Here is a 16744-nt window from a genome sequence, read left to right on the forward strand (position 1 = left end):
AGGGGGGCTCTTGATTTCTTGGGGGGGGGGGGAATGAACGCCCAGAGAATCTAATGGAAGCCAAGAATCCTCACCTGGAAGATGCAATTCCACACTCAGACACCACCACCCACACGATCCCAGAGGGTTCACGCATCCCTGGAAGCACACCCTGGGATCCGGGTTAAGAAACGTTGTTCTAAAAACCTAATACAAGAGTACTTAAAGAGGGAGAAAATAGAACACAATTGGTAAAATCCAGCTTTGACGAGGGGTAAATGAAGTGGAAACAGTCACTGGTGGCTAATACGAAGTCAATTTCACCAGCACGGACGCCGGGGACGTGGCAGAAAGCCAAGAAGGCCTCTAGGGAAATCAGCCACAGGAGCAGCTACTCTGTCACTGGGCGTGGGGGCTGCAGGCGGGGACACTGTGAGACAGAGACGGTCACCCTAAGACCCCGGAGACAGTGAGACAGGCAAGCAAAGTGGGGAAAACAACACTGTTTCCAATGCAGACTAGAATCCAGGCTTCCGCTCCCCACCCCCCGCCCCCAACCAAAAGTAGAGCATTCCTCGACACCTCTGGGAACCCAATCACTGCTTCCTGCCAGCAAAAACCCTGGGGGGGTCTTTCAGTTAGCAAAAACAGGCTCTAACAGAGCCGCACAAAGCCGGCCTTCAAATAGCAGAGGAAATCTGTCATCTGCAATTTCTGTTATTTAAAGTAGATGAAGGAAATTCCTGCTTTTGCTGAGAGATGGAGAAAGCTGGAGGGGGTGAGGGGTGCTGCGGCCCCAATCTTACCAAAAAGAGAAAGCTAAACAACCCACAACAGAAAAAAGAAAAACCCACACTCACTGTTCAATTACACCGAAGTTTAGAGACAAAATAATCCCCAATTCACCACAAACTCTTCCATGAAACAAACGATGGGACTATTTCTCAATCCATTTAAATGAGGGCAGCATTATCTTGCTACCAAAACCAAACTAAAACGTTGCAAGAAAAGAAAACCACAAACTAGTATCACTCATAAACACACTGAAAAAAAATTCCTTAAAAAAATATTAGCCACTGAATCCAGCAATGTATAAAAAAACATAACACAAATGGGGTTTATTCCAGGCATTCAAGGTTGGCTTAACAACCAAAATTCAATCAGTGTAATTCACCACATCAACAAGCTAAAAAGGAAAGTCAGGTGATTATGTCATATATGTTAAGAAAGCATTTTGTAAGATCCAGCACTGACTCTTGAAGAAAAATCTCTCAGCAGACTAAGAAACATCCCGCTAAATGGCAACAGCCTAGTGCTCACCACCCCCAACACCGGCCGCGAGGCACTGGGCAGGCCGTCCTGGGGAGAACCGGGACTCCTCGCGGTGCACACAGGAAACAGCTGCTCCATTTTTTTAAAGTGTACATAGCTACTATTACATGCAAATGTAAAGGAGAAAACGCTCTAATCCCATAATCATTACTTACTAATTTTCCTTGAAACACTCTGTACAGAACAAATCATACCTTAAAGGTTCTAGAAGTCCAAAAAGAAATAAACTCTCAGATTCACGCAAACCAGTGCCGGCCCCCAGCGGACTCAGTTAGTGGGGGGCGAACCCGACCCAGCCCAGAGCCCCTACTTGGACTCTCGCCACAAGCCATGAAGAGGGAGGGGCCGCACTTACCAATCCAGCACTCCAGACGTGCACAGGGGGTGGTCTTCACCACATCTGGAGGGTCCACGCCAACATTCAGGCACAAAACTAAGGCAACACTGACCGTCTTCATCTGGAAACACAATAGAAACAAGTATTTCAATATGCATCCCACCGACACACTATTCCAGGCTCAGAGATGCCCCCAGAACCTATGAAACCCTGTCCCCACCACTGGCCTCTCCAGCCGTCCTGTGACACCCCCAAGGTCCTGCACAGGTAACTTCCTTCCTGGAGGGGTTTTGGAGTAACACGGGCAGATGGGAAGAGGTCCGTGGCAGGGGAGGCCTCCACAGGCTTCCATACGACATTTCTGTGTCCAGAAACTGAACTACTTGACGAGAAAATATGAAGGCACTTGCTACATTCTGCCAAAATCCTCTGCAAAAACTTTGCACAAACTTATACTCTGACCAGGTTACACTACTCTCATTACCTAAAATCATTAATGATTTGATAAGAGAAAAACTGTCATAGTGATTCCGTCAGCATTCTTTTGGTAATAGTAACATGGAGTATTTTTTCAATTGTGTATTTACTATTGATGACTTTTATGTTTTGTGGATTTCCTACTCATGTTCATACTACCACACTGGCATCAGTGACTATTTCCAATTGATTTCATGTACTCTTTACATATTAAAGACTGCATCCACATTATTTGTTGCGATAATTCCCTCAGTCTGGCATTTGCCATCTGATTCATTTCCTGCTTCTTGACATACAAAGCCTTGGTTTTGTCATCTGATGCAGCTTTCTGCACACCTGTTCCTTCTCCAGCAGCCCAGTATGCGGAACGTCAGCCCTCCCTACCCAGCTGCTCAAGCCAGAAACCCGGAGCTCAGCCTTCAAACGTTTACTGAGCACCTACTGGTGCCAATCACTATTTTTAGGTGGTGAGGATACATCCATAAATCAAAGGAACCAAAATCCCAGCACAGACGGTGGTAGGGCTATCACTTCAAACAGGCGAGACGGCTCCCGGCTGAGTTACCAGCCTTGACCCCTCTGTCTCCTATTCCTGAACACCAGACACCACTCTTTGACTCCTCGCCCTACTTGTTTCATCCAGCCTCCTAACTGCCTCCGAGGCCTGCCCCCTTCGCTATCCCTGCTCCCAGCCACAGCCAAGTCCAAGCCGGCTCTGGGCTACAGTTGCTCCCCTGCTGCCCCGTCTCCAGGGCGGGCTCCATGCTGCAGAAGCACACCTTCAGACGCATCAAAATCTTGAAAGCCCAATTCCTGCTAAGCACGCCACCCGCCTGTCAGGGCCCCACCCTCAGTGGCCCGTCGTCCTCTGCCCACTTGGCATGACCTTGGGCATGACCTGGAAGGACGCCCCTCCTGCTCCACCAACCCAGACTCTCCCTTGCAGTCTCTGTGTAGACAGCCATTTCTCAGGGAGGCTTGCCCCCAAACCCCAGTGGGGACGGCGCCACCAGGCGCCATGCTCTCCTGCTGGCAGAGCTCTCTGACCTAGGCTCCCAAGATCAGAGCTGACCCACCTGGACGCCAACACCCAGCACATGCCCGGGGCTCAGGACTTCCCTGCTCAGCGAGGGCCCACGTGGATTGCTTCTGGTGTTTTGATGTGTTTTACATGTAACCCTCAAGCCATCTGGATGTCACTGTGGTATATGACACAACATGAGGAATAATTTCTATCTCAAAACATCAGCCAATCACACCAATTCGCCCTGTTAAATAATCCCCAGACTCACAGGTTTGTAGGACTCCTACAGCATATATAAATTTCCAGATAGACCAAATTCTACTTCAGGCTAACTGAATTTATCCCATCATCCCATCGACCAAGAAGTCTACGGGTACCACACTGATTTAAGTCACTTATCTTTACAACATTTCACAGTGCTTGGCAGGGAAGGTTTCCTTCCTCACGATCTTTTTAAAACTTTTACTTAGCTGTATTTATATTCACCTCTCTTTTTCCCAAATTAATCTGTTATTCAATTTTTTAATCCCATAGAGACTTTCACTAAAGTTGCATTAAGCTGCATATTGATAACACTGAGTATTTTAAATTGTCTTCTTTGATTCGAGAATTCCACATATGAGAATCTGTCAGAGAAAAATACCGAAAATTATAATAAAGAGGAAGTCTGTGCGTGTAAAGATTTTCTTCACACCATTTCTTGAAGAACAAGTAGAAATAACCTAAATTTTAAGTGAATGAGGGAATGTTTAAGCACGCCATTATATTCTCTTGACAGAATGACACTTAAATTCTTATAATGTTAAATGAATACAAACTGATTCAAAAATACCCAAAAATTGTATTAAATATATAAATTAATTTTGGCAAGAAGTGACAACCTCCTAATAGTCAATTTTTCTATACAGGAACACATATGTTTCTCCATTTATTCAAATCTTCTTTTAATTTTTGTCAGTACTGTTTTCTTAGTTTTCCTCACCAAGAAGTCCGTCACGATTCTTTTAGGATTATTCCTAGACACGACACGGCTATCTGGGGGAAGTGTGCTTCTATGCATGTATTCTATTCACGTGGTTTCTTAGGAGAGCCGCTGACACCTCCACCAGTCACTTTATTAAATTCCTCATTAAACGTAATTGCTTCTTGGTGACCCTCCACAGGGCCTGTAAGCTGACAGAGACACCGCTACAAATAACGAGTCTGTCTCGCGCTTTCCAACGGCTCATTCCTCTCTTCCTGTCTCAGGTCTAGGCCCTGCCCACAACTTCCAAAATAGCATTGCTAATGCCTACAGAACATGGCAGTGGCGATCTTCGCACCGGCTTTAATGAGACGTCGTGAGTGCTTCCTCGTGAAGAACGCGGGCGGTGACAGGAGACGCACGTATCACCCACCTTCCCGCCCGTGTTAGCACGTTTCGCCGTGGCGACGAGACCTCCTCGTGCAAGTACTGATGCACCTGTCCCGGTAACCGGAATCCAAGGAGGATTTTTGCTTTTATGAGAAAAGGCAAGAAGCAGAAAGGCGTGCGGGGTTGGTTTGCAGCCGCCGCGAGGAGGCGTGCACCTGCCCCAGGGCCGCACGCGGCATCTCCCGTCCAGGCTCTGGGCCGTGTCAGAGAGCATCTGGTCTTTGTCTCCGCTTACCGTGTGCATCTGTTAGCAAGATGTGTCCCTAAGGTCTCAGTAGAGCCTGAGAGGTCATTTTTGGGATCTCAAAAATTGTTTCCCACATGAATTATTGGTTTCTCTGCTTTACGCCACTTCAACTCAGGAAAGGTTTCATTGCAGTGCACTGTTTTTGGAGAGCGGGGAAACCTGTATAATCTTTATCGCATCAAGAAAAGAGTCCTGTGTTCAAAACAGAATTTAAAGTGTGGGGGGGGGACAGTATTTAGTCTTAAAAATATATATATTTATTAATGAGAAATCGCTTTCTAAAGGAGCCATACGCCTACCACCAGAGACATACCGAAAAGAAGAACAGTGTCTTCCTATGGACACGTGCCAGAATCTTCTTCTTATGAACCATACACACAAATGGTCCCTTTATTTTCAGGAGAAAGGGCAGAAAATCCATCAGAGCACAGCAATGGTTATTGCTTTTCTTCGTCATTTTCCAATATTTAAGTGATCAGAATCAATAATCCCGTACAGTTGATCCATTATCTTCCTGAGGATTAGCTGCTTCAAACTACAAGTTCCATGGAAACATCTCTGTGGCCTTCCTACGGCCGTGGTAAGTCATACTCGCAGCTGCCCCACACCGTCTTTAAAGCAAGGGGTTTCTCCTGTGCTCTGAAACGGAAAGGTCTCGAGAGGCGGTCACCCACACCCTGGAGCGAGCTCCAAGCGGCTTCACTCAGTCACCCCGGGGCCCGCGGGAAGGGCAGCCCACCCGGAGAAACCCATCTCTCTCTCTACAGATCAGGTCGAATTTTCAAAAACACGGTCTGCCCCCCTGAAGCTTAACAGGTCTCCGTAGCCTTACTCTGTCCTCGATCTGTGAAGGGAACAGGCTCCTGAACTGTCAGGTTCCTTCACAAAGCCCAGCCGAGCGAGCGACACTCAGTGGGCTGCGTTAAGGGACACCAACCGCACTGGGCCACAGGTCCGCGTCGGCACCTCTGAGCAGCAGGCCTGGCAGCCACCCCCACAGCCGGCCCGGAGCCCTGGGAAGGACGGGGGAGAGCCCCTCTTAGGGGAACACGTGCTCAGTGAGCCCCCACGCTCCCCCTCGTGCCTCGGGGACTCGGGGCAGGCCTCCTGCTCAGTCACTTCTGCTTTCTCCTCCAGACCTCCCTGGGGTCAGGGAGGTGGTGCAGGATGAGGCAGGGCTTGGCACAGCACCCACCAGCCCCGGTCACAGTCCCACCTTGTCCTCCTCAGCTGACACTCCAGACACATCACATTCCCTCAACCTCTACAACCGCACTTAATAAGCTTAAACACACAATTCTCAAATAAATTCTGATTTAATTACAAAATTAGTATGTTGGAAGCTCTCTAAGGGCTTAGAAATACTAATGGAAGCCCAACGATCACCTTTTAGTCCCACAGGACGTTAATGGGCCCCATGTCCCCATGCCTGTCACCGAGCACAGGCTTCGTTAGTGATTAAATTTCCCGTGGTCGCTTTACAGGTGAGCAACAGGACAGCATGGTTCTCAGACAGTGTGAAATTCGCTCCACTCCATCAGTGAAGACACGGAAGGAGATAATCTGATTCGTCCTTGCTCATACAATACACACCTGAGCCTACATCCTGATTTATGCATTTTTAAGAAAACAAAAAAGGTCTCAAGAATATATTGACACATGGATTAGAAAAACATATTCGGCCTAACCAATTTAATTCCACTAGTGGGCAAAAGACATTACCAGTGAGTATCCTTAAGCCAATCAAATGTGTCTTGTGCTCCCTTGCAAATTTTCAGCAGTGTTGGCCTGATTCCAAACATGGTAAGTTTTAAATTCTTAGCTATACCCTAAAGTGCCTTTTTGGTATTTTATTTTCATTTCTCATTCCAAAAATTCCAGATTAATGTTTTTTAATAACACAGTTAGAGCATTAAGAGAATATAAGGGCTATGAAATTTAATGTGCTGAAAAATGCGTAATAGTATATAAAATAACCATTTTGGACTTGAAAACATTTCTTCTTCAGTGCAATATAATTGAAGATGACAGTTATATCCGCAGAGGTTAATTCTGAACTTGAAAGGAGTATCATCTTAAGAAGCTATGAAACATTAAGTGGTCATTGACAATGTGACCTTAGTCATGTCGTTAGTTCCAACGGCTCCCGAACAACGCCCTAAGCCTGAAAGTGAGAGGCAGGTAGGGACGACCTCTCAGGGCCCGAGGACTTCTCCAATCCTTGAGATCTGGCTCCAGGCCGCGGCTCTCCAGCCTTACCAGAAGCACCCCTACAGGCACGGAGCATGCTGCCCTACGATTCTGGGCCCAACCACGCTTTGGATGGGAGATAGGAGAGACTGGGGACAGCCAGGTAGTGGGGACTGCCATTCCTAAAAAGCCTGGCTAGTGTCCTGTCATACAGTCCTCTGGCACTGGGTTTGTTTTGAAATTCAAAGTTTTTCAGATTTACAAAAGAATAATATGGTACATAACTCATATCTCATAGAATACACGCAAAAGGGTCTGTCTGCAACAACGTTCAGTATTCAAAACCATTAAATGTCCACAGTGAAATGCACAAATGTCCACTCTCCGTGGGATATATACTAGTAACCAGGTCATATCCACTTTGCCACAAGACGAGAGGTGAAGAAGACCTTTCCAGTGTCCAGAGCTCACTGGGTTCAGAACTGCAGACGAGCGCCTGCAGACCTGATCACCACCAGACTCAAAAGCCCCCGTCTCCCCAAGCGCATGTCACCCCACTGATTAAAAACACATTAATACCTGCCACCAAAGAATTCAAAACAAAATCACAAGGGATTCCTTTATTTGCTTCCTCCTACTTAACTGATTTGATAAACCATATATATCTTAAAAGACACAGTTGATCAAGCGGCACACTCAACCCTGAATATAATAAATTCAAAGCTTACACACAACGACATCCAAGCTGTATGCAGAATGAAGAAAGCACATATATGTTAAACAGCCCGATCACGGCTTTCTGCTTCCCACACTGTGAGCCTGACTCACAAGCAGGTGTTAATAGAAGAGAAACAGGAAGCAAGGCTGGGGGCTGCCACCGCATCCACTATCCCCGGCCTGTCTGAGGCAGAGCCACCCAATTCCCAGCAGCGCTTGTTAAGATTCAGAGCATCAAGCAAAAACTTTGAGCGGAGTGGAAGCTACACAGATGCATAATTTATAAAGGAAGTCAGAAACTAGAACATATAGCAAACAGAGCAGATACACCATGGGGCGGGGGGCGTCAAGTTGAAAAAAAGGAAAAACAGGTTTGCCTCCTAACTCCCATCCCAAAGACTGCCAGAAAGAAGCGAACAGTAAGCCTCGCAAGAAGCACATCAAATGGAATTTCTGCAGCCCAGACCTGCAGCACAACACAAGATCCCCATCACCAGCCGCCTCGGGGACCTGGCGCTCCCCCATCTGCATACTCCTTTGTTCATTCAGCGGGAACTGGAGCCAGCGAGGTTCCTGAATTTGTAAGTCCATTCCCTACCTTTAGCCAGAAGCCTAATTTAGGTTCCAGCTCTCTTTTTTGAGGCTAAATTCTCTCTATAGTTCCTTGCGTTTAAAATCTGCCTCCACTCCTGTAAGGCAGGCTAATGAAAAGGGAAGAGACAACGGGTAACTTTTCAACATGGACAACCAGAAAGCCGCGTTCACGGCCCTCCTCTCAACCATATGCGCCACAGCGCTCCTTTCTCGCCTCTCCCATCCCCTCCAAACCACCCAGGACCCTGGGGGCATGCTTACTTCCCATGTAAAAGGCCCTTAAAAAATTCAGGTCTCTAAAAATCAAATTAAAGAGCTGCACACAAAATAGGTTTATTATAGAGATCATAACTGCTTTAAACAAACCAAAGAAATCCCTTCCTGAAGGAGCTCTATACCGAATCTTTCTGTGATTCCTTCGTGAGGCAACCAGTGTCGCTGGTGCCTCCTTGGCCAACCCGGACATCTGCGCGGGGATCTGCCAGCGACCCGCCCCACCCCACTCTGAGAAGCCGCCTTCTTGCACTAGTGAGCTGGGGGAGGGACACCTTTTCTTATAACACCGTATGGGGTGAAAGTTTGAAAAGAAAATCCAAGTAACTACCCAGTCTCTTTATCTCAAAAGTGAAAATAAAAATACTCTGTCACAGAGGGAGACCATGAAGATACAGATGCTTACAAATTAACTTTAAATAATTCAACGACATAAAGTCTAAATATGCTAAACTTAAATGCTACTGAAGCCTATGGGTCAGGCTTAAAGGGCAGAATTCAACGGCATATGCTAAATGATACTATCTCCTACATGATGGAACATTACGGTGCCTTTAAAAACGTATTTTCAGGGGCACCTGCCTGGCTCAGTTGGTTAAGCATCCAATTCCTGGTTTTGGCTCAGATCATGATATTGGGGTTCTGAGACTGAGCCCCACACTGGGCTCCAAGCTCAGCAGGGCCCTCCTTGAGATTTTGTCTTCCTCTGCCCCTCCCCTCTCTAAAAATAAATAGATAAATCTTTTTAAAAAAACATATTTTCAGGTTGCACAAATCTGTTGGTGGGCTCTACTAGTAAATGGGTAAACTTTGTAGTATGTGAATTATATCTCAATAAAGCTGTTTAAAAAGATGTATTTTCAAGGACTGCAAAGTGGCACAGGAGGCACCCAAACATAATTTGAGTGAAAAGAGGAAGGTGCAAAACCATATCCACATCATTATTATTCCAAATGTGTATATACACACATGCAAAGGACGCAGAACAAAAAACGAGATGTCACAAGTGGTTTCAATCACGGAGGAGTGGAAAGTGTGGATGATTCCCCTTTTTTTCTTTGTACCTGGCCCTTCTGTGTATTTTCAAATTCTCCGTAAACAAGTATTTCTAGAAGCAGGGGGAAAACCATCAGAATGACTTCATTACAATAGTCAAGGATCTCTGTCCTGCGTGCATACGTGTGTGTGTGTGTGTGTGTGTGTGTGTGTGTGTGTGTGATTTTTATTACATTCTGAAGAAAGAGAAAACAGCTCGTTGGGCCAGCTGAAGCTTAGACTAGTATCCAAGGCAACGAGCGCGCTGGGATCGTGAGAGGAAATGCAATGCAGGCGACAGCGCGCGTGCTCACGGAGAGAAGCCGGTTCTCGGTTCTGAGCATTCCAACCACACCGAGTGTGGCCTCGTGATCCAGAAATACCTGGTCCTGACAGAGCGAGTACAGCAAAGGGCTCCCATCCTATTTCTTCCACTCCTTCCCAGTTTAGGACACAGATAAAGCCCACTGCTAAAATTTCTTTCTTGGCAAGGAGATTTTCCTTCAATAAACGGATTGATTTCAAGGCTACTTAGAGATTTCTTTTATTTGGTAAGACACTGGGTCATCTCTTCCCCACTCCTAACGTAAATTAAAACCAGCAGCATCACCATGGGAGCAAGCCGTCGGTCCAGGACTAACTTTTCTTCTACTCTTTAGTATCCAGCGGTATGATACCCGTGACGCATACCTCAAAAAAACAGTCCCAGGGCAAACACCACTACACAGAGCTCCCACGCTGGCTGAAGGCACATGCCCGTGGTGCCTGGACCGCCTTGACAACTGGCATTTCATAATGTCAAAGTCCAAGGATGTGAGGTGGGGCTGTTTCCTTCTACTCCATCCCTCGTCCTGCTTGGGCCGACATAGCTGATGAAGAAGTTCTCACAGGTCCCGAAGCTCCACGTGGAGGCCACGGTGGACTCGGACCACGGAGCCCTGGATTGGGTCGCAACCCCACGAAAGCTGTGGGGCACAGCACAGCTCAGGGGCTCCCGGGAAGGCTCTACCTGACGATGGGAAGGAAGGGAGGTCCACCAGAAGGCTGCTGTGCTGAAAGAGGAAGGCCTGCACGAGGCGTGGCAAGAATGCAAAGGGACAGGAAAGAACCAAAAGGAAGGGGAAAAAAAAACCACCTCAAAGAGAACAGATGACAGCGTGTGCAGCTATGGGGTGGCAGCGATGAAAGCCACAGGCCCGTCACAGGTCTACATGCTGACACTCTAAGAAGGCTCCCATTCAGATGCTCCCACAGGGAAAGGATGCAGCAGACATCTGCCACCTGTGGTCCCCGTAACCTGTTCAACACCTTCTGTGCATCTTGGCAACTTCCTATACTACGGGTGCTACCTTTCCAAGGGAGAAAATTCAGCAACTGTGAGTCGGACTCTTGCAGCTCAGGGGCCAGCATGTGGCCTACACTCCTCCAGGTAGATGCACCTGCCCGTTCCAGCAACGCCAACCCCCCCCCAGGGAGCTGCATGGCAGGGGCATCTCTTGAGGGCGGCACTGGAAGGTGCTTCCCAATGTCCCAGTTGTTCAGCCACCGTTGGTGGCTTCACAACTTCAGAGCCTGGCTCCAAGTCCTCCCAGAGATCCTTCACTAAATTCCTTTCTGCTTCACCTTGCGTGGATTCTGATGGCCGTAGCTAAGAACCCTCAGGCTCTTTAGGGGACAGAACATTCTAAAGCCAAGACCATTGTTGGAGTTAAGGAAATGGGCATCTGATAAAAATCACCCGCCCGAGGGTCATCACACCTGGGAACTGAGGACACCCAGATTTTCCAAGGTGCTATTCCCCCAATGACTGGGACCTTCACCTCCCGTCTCACGCAGACTAACTAGCTGACCATGTCTAACGGAGGCAAGGAGGGAATGAAAGGTCAGAGCTGAACCATCAGTGAACCACCACCATCCGGAATCTTCCCAGGCCCTGAACACACTCAGTCTGAAGCTACCAAAGGAGCACCTTGATCTCACAGTACTTTAGATCTAGAACTGGTACTGGCCTCTCCTTCCTTCTGGACGGCAGGTCTGGAGGAGAAGAGGCTCAGGAGGCCCCTCCGCGAGGGCCCAGGAACAAGAACCGGAGCAGGCCCGCGTGTGCTGGAGCAGGAGGGGAGGTCTGGGTTGGGGAGGGGGCAGCAGGGCGGCAGGCCACCTGCAGGGGGCAGCCAGTGGCTTAGCAAACCTCATCTTCACAAAATAATGTCAGAACGCCCCCATGACCCAATTATTCAAAGGAGATCTAAGTGAGAAATGACCACAGGACAGGGCCACAGGTGGAAAGAATCATAAACATGAAGTTTGAACTTCTCTGGAAGTCCCGCTGGTGGAAGTGACAGCACTGCGAACTTCCTCGGGGCCATGGGCCGCTAAACCAGCTGACAGCAAGCCCAGGAATACAGCCAGGCCCACGGCCCAGAATTTAAAGCCACAGACGAGCGGAGGCACCTCTTCAGCCGCTGCTTCAAAGCAGGAGTTCGGATCTGAGTGGTGAGGCGTCTCCAACAGCCTGTCATTGGCTATGAACACCTCTCCTGGACGCTCTTGCAACTCTGCCCAAAATGTTTTGTCTTCAACATTCTCCATCTGCTCTGCTCTCAGACACTCTCGCAACACACCCAGATACGGAAGATCCACATTCACCCCGCGGCGCCGTGTGAACAAAGCCAAACCTCACCTAAAAACACGGGTCTGCAAATGTGGTGGGTTTTTCTGCAGACAACGGAGTACAAGGATCAGTCCTGAGGACGCCGTAAAAATCATGAATAATCCCCACAAAACGTATGATTTGAGAAACAAGGATAGAAAGCAGGCTAGCTGAGCGCTGGTGGCAAACTCTCCTCTTAAAAGGGTAATTTTAAAGAAAAATCCAAGTGGAACCTCAAAAACACAACATTTAGATTATTTTTCCTTTAAAAAAACAAAAAGCAAAACCAATTTCAAAAATGAATGCTATCCTTCAGGGAACATTTCAAACATGAATCACAGCAAGGCTCTGAACCTCTGAAGGCCAGTCCCTTCCCCAGGGACGCCACCTCGCTGCCACCTCGCTGCTGCGCCCCCCGCCGCCGACCAGGCCTCTCAGACCGCAGCCCGGGGCTCAAGGAGCATCTGTTCATGGGCGGGCCGCTCTGGACTTGGGCATGTCCACCTCAGCCAGTCAGCTTTGAAGCTCCCGGCCCTGGACCCCCTGCTCACAAGAGGCAGGTCCTGGATAAACGTGGGAAAGAGAGAGGGAGTGTTGGCTTTTTCAGAAGCTAGATGACAATCAAGGACCCCCCGATATTCCAGAGGTATCTTCGGGGGCCCCTCACAAATACCAGGAAGAAAGTCGATAATCTTCTCAAGTCCTTTAACAGGAAATCCACCTAGTACAGTCACCCTAGGGGACGGAGCCGAGCGTGGGGATGGGCAGCTCGTCATCTTCACAGTCACCGACACAGAGCACAGGGCCCAGCTGGAACCTTAACGCCATTTCAATAATGCCTCCCACTGCGAAACCACAGAGAACTCCTGGACCCAATTTGTTCTTTTTGGAAGTGTCCATCTATAAATGCTATTGCATATTTAATATAAGCATAAAAAAGAAGACATGAGAGGTAGGGGTCTAAATAGTCATTTCAAACGTCTTCCTCAAATGCCTGAGGCATCGGAGGTAGTCATGGGTTCAAGGGATGACACAGGCAGGGCTTAGAACTCACCCTGACACAGACGGAGGCAGCTTTGCAAGCAACAGTGACATTCGACCTGAGTTTGGAGAGAGAATTCGAAGGCCAGCAAGCAGCTCCAGGCAGCACAGGTCACGGGAGCAGAGGCGGGAGGGTGGCCGGGCTCCCCGGGAGGAGTGGGGCCAGGCAGGCTGCGTGCCAGCCCGAGGGGGTGTCCTTCACCTACACAAACGGGCTACATGAGGGATCCCTGCTCTGGGGAGCTGTTGTGATGTTTCTGAGCTGTGACATTTCAGGCGCTTTTGGTTCTTCTTACAAATACACACACGCGCTAATATATATTATTTCGCCCTTAAAATTCCACCCGCAATTTTATGGCCTTACATCTTTGACAACGATTTTCAAATCAGCTTAAATTGAAAGTTCGAAGAAAAGTACTCCTGTCATCACAAGATACAGGCTTCAGAGAAAAAATCAGTCACAAAGAGAAAGCTAGGAATCAGAATGGCTTCAGAGATCTCAAATGGAAGGCAAGCAAACCAGATTTCCAACCTAGAATTTCATAACTAGACAATCGATTAAGTGTCATGAGCATAAAATTAAGGCTCAAATAAAAAGCCCGTCCTATTTTTAAGTGACAAAGGAGAGGACTGTGTACTAAGTTACAAGTGGATTCACAAACACAGTGTGAAGTCATCACCAACAGACTGGTATTCTGGCCCAAGAGGCTGAACCTGAACATGACCGTGCTTCACCGTTAGAGTGCTGGTCCGCAACAGACGCAGGGGACAGAGGAACAAGTGAGATGACACCACAAAGACAAAATCAGCAAAACCCAAACGTGAGACATTCTCCAGCACAACCAGCCTAGACCCCTTCTTCAAAAGTCAACATTGTTTAAAAAAAAAAAGTTCTACCACAAACCATTTTAACAGGGAGAACTTGGCTTTAAAAACAACTGTGAAGGATGTCGTGAAACAGCCAGACGAATGTGAGCACAGATGAGGCCTTGGACGGCAATGAGGGTGCAGAGCTGACTCTCAGGAGTGAGCTCAGAGTCGGGTCAGGCAGGAGGACATGCGCACAGAAGTGTCCTGAGTTCAGGAGTTAAGAGTGACCATGTTTTCCACTTACTTTCAAGTGACTCAAGAACACAAAACGGGAGGAAAACAGCCAATACGGCAAACTGTGAACAACTGCGGGACCCAAGCAGGAGATAAAATTGTGCGTTGTCCGGTCTTTCGGCTATTCTAGCTGCCTGAGGGCTTTTCCGAACAGACTGGAGGCCACCTTGTTGAAGAAGACAAACTGATCACAAGATCCCAAGCAAAAATATATTCTGTGGCTTCAAACTAGCTTCCAGCTAAATAAAAGTATTTTCGTTTCCATGTTAGGGTAAGTTCTGGAAACCGTTCTAAGGCCCAGACTATGCGTGTATCTGCGCCACTCCCAAATTTGACAGAAAGAGCAGAGGTGCAAAGCAGCCCAACATCAGACCCGCTTTCTGCCGTTCGTGCCAAACTGATATGAGGCAGGTGACACCTTCAGTCCAAAACTAAGCCTGTGTCAAAGAACTTTCTGGGTTTTTCTTCAGGAGTGAATTCTAACATGTCGGGAAAGCCACGCTGCCTCCGGCTTCCTCTTTATCAGTGACACAGGACGCTCCTTCCGGGAGCTTCTGCCATGGGCCCAGAGACCCCATCGGGAAGGCCCGCATCTCACTCACCCCTCTCAGAGGCAGATGCCCAACAAAGACCACCCAGGAGCACAACCCCAAGACCACCACCGGCTGCCCTGTCCCCAAACGTTTCCTGGCTGGCACCTCACGGCACGCCAGTGAATCAGTTCCCGCCCGGCCGTTAGCTGACCATGCCACCCCGAGGGCAGGCAGCATTATGGCCTGGTCACGTTCTAACTAGTCAAGTAAATGAAGCCCACTGAACCCTCCTTGCGAACAACAACAAAACACACTTGCTCACTTTAATGAGCTATGGTAATTGACAACAATGGGAACATTACACATTACATGAACAGAACTCAGAAATGTTTTCCGTCTATATCATCATTATGTTGTATAATTGAGCTTTTGCTGCACATACCAGGAATAGGAAATGTTTTGCATTTTGCTTAGCTGACTGTATAATGAAAGTAGTAAAACTGAACAGATATATGGGGGAGCAGGCGGTGGGGAGAGAAGGAGGGCTGGACAAGGAGGAGGCAGAGAACAGAGAGGTGAAGGAGGAGGAGGAGGAGGAAGTGGGGAAGGAAGAGGAAGAAGAGCAGGTAGAAGATGAGAAGGGGTAAGGGGACGACAGGGAGGAACAGGGAGGAGAGAGGGGGGAAGGGAGGCCACCTCCCCGTCGCAGTTCTCTCCTCCTATGGCTTAGTGCCCTGCTGCCCTCTGGTCCCCACCCCGTCATCATCCCCTGCCTCCCACCCACCCCACATCTGGCCCATGTGCATCATCCCCTGTCAGTGAAAGGCACTGCCAATCACTCTGCTCTAAAACCTGGAAGCTTCGATCCAAGTCCTGGAGCTCTGACCGTCAAACTGACGTCTACTTTGCACTTTCTTCATCCTCTTGGTTCACTGCCTTAGTTCAGGTGTCAGCCTGTCCATCCTCGAGACAGCAGCACATTCTCAACTGCTCCTCTTCAACCCGGCCTCTTCCGTCCGTCTGTGCGTGAACGCCACCCGCGCCTAAGCGGACCGTCCAGGTATGCGAGGCCCATCTCCCGGAGGCACGCTCACAGTGGTCTCCAGCCTGCGTGACTTGGCTCTGCCTGATCTGTCGCCCACCTCTACACGTGTTCTCAGGCCCTGCCGACAATCCCCAAGACTGACGACGCTCTCTCTCGGGCTTCACCTTTCCTCTGCCCAGAATGCCCTTCGTGTCACCGTTTGCTCCGTTAACTCCTGAAAAACCTCTGCCCAGCTCGAGTGACTGCCTCTGGTCTGTCCTTCCAAAGCCCTTGCACACCATGGGAGCCCCACGCTGGATTCCACGCGGAGCACCGTGTGTCCTGCTTGTGCACTGGGAGCCAGGCCCCTGCCATAGACAGAGACTGCTTTACAAAGGACACCCAAGATCCACTCTCCAGAGATGATGACGCCCGCGTGCACACGCCCCAGAGCCTCACGGCACAGGAGCCTCTGTCGCTGACGGGAGCACAGCGTGGTTGCCCAGTGTGCTGTGGAAGAGAGAAGTCTGAGAATCACGGGCAAGGCCAGGCGTGTTCCCCATGGCAGAGAAGAGCTCCCGAGCCTGGGGCTGCACGACCCTCCACTCTGCACATAGAACAGGCCAGTCCCAGGCTATTTAGCACAACAACCACTTCACAGCTACCAGGACTGTGATGAATGATGGTTTCATACTTGTGTACCATCTACTCCAAGACCCTTATGTGTTTCTTTTTTTTTTTAAGATTTTATTTATTAAAGAGAGAAAGAG

The 16744-nt window shown here is 48.7% G+C and overlaps 1 protein-coding gene across 4 annotated transcripts in view; it reads right to left on the reverse strand.

Moving 5' to 3' along the window:
* The window catches only part of RPTOR (regulatory associated protein of MTOR complex 1), a 338061-nt gene that overhangs the window by 266756 nt on the left and 54561 nt on the right, over window positions 1-16744 (reverse strand). For all 4 annotated transcript variants that reach the window (XM_040640059.1, XM_040640061.1, XM_040640057.1 and 1 more), the window contains exon 2: window positions 1667-1769. In XM_040640059.1, the coding sequence (XP_040495993.1) occupies window positions 1667-1769 (103 nt within the window). The remainder of the gene's footprint in view (window positions 1-1666; window positions 1770-16744) is intronic.

This window comes from Ursus maritimus, unplaced genomic scaffold, assembly GCF_017311325.1.
Source record: "Ursus maritimus isolate PB19 unplaced genomic scaffold, ASM1731132v1 scaffold_24, whole genome shotgun sequence".
In the NCBI taxonomy this organism is placed as follows: Eukaryota; Metazoa; Chordata; class Mammalia; order Carnivora; family Ursidae; genus Ursus; species Ursus maritimus.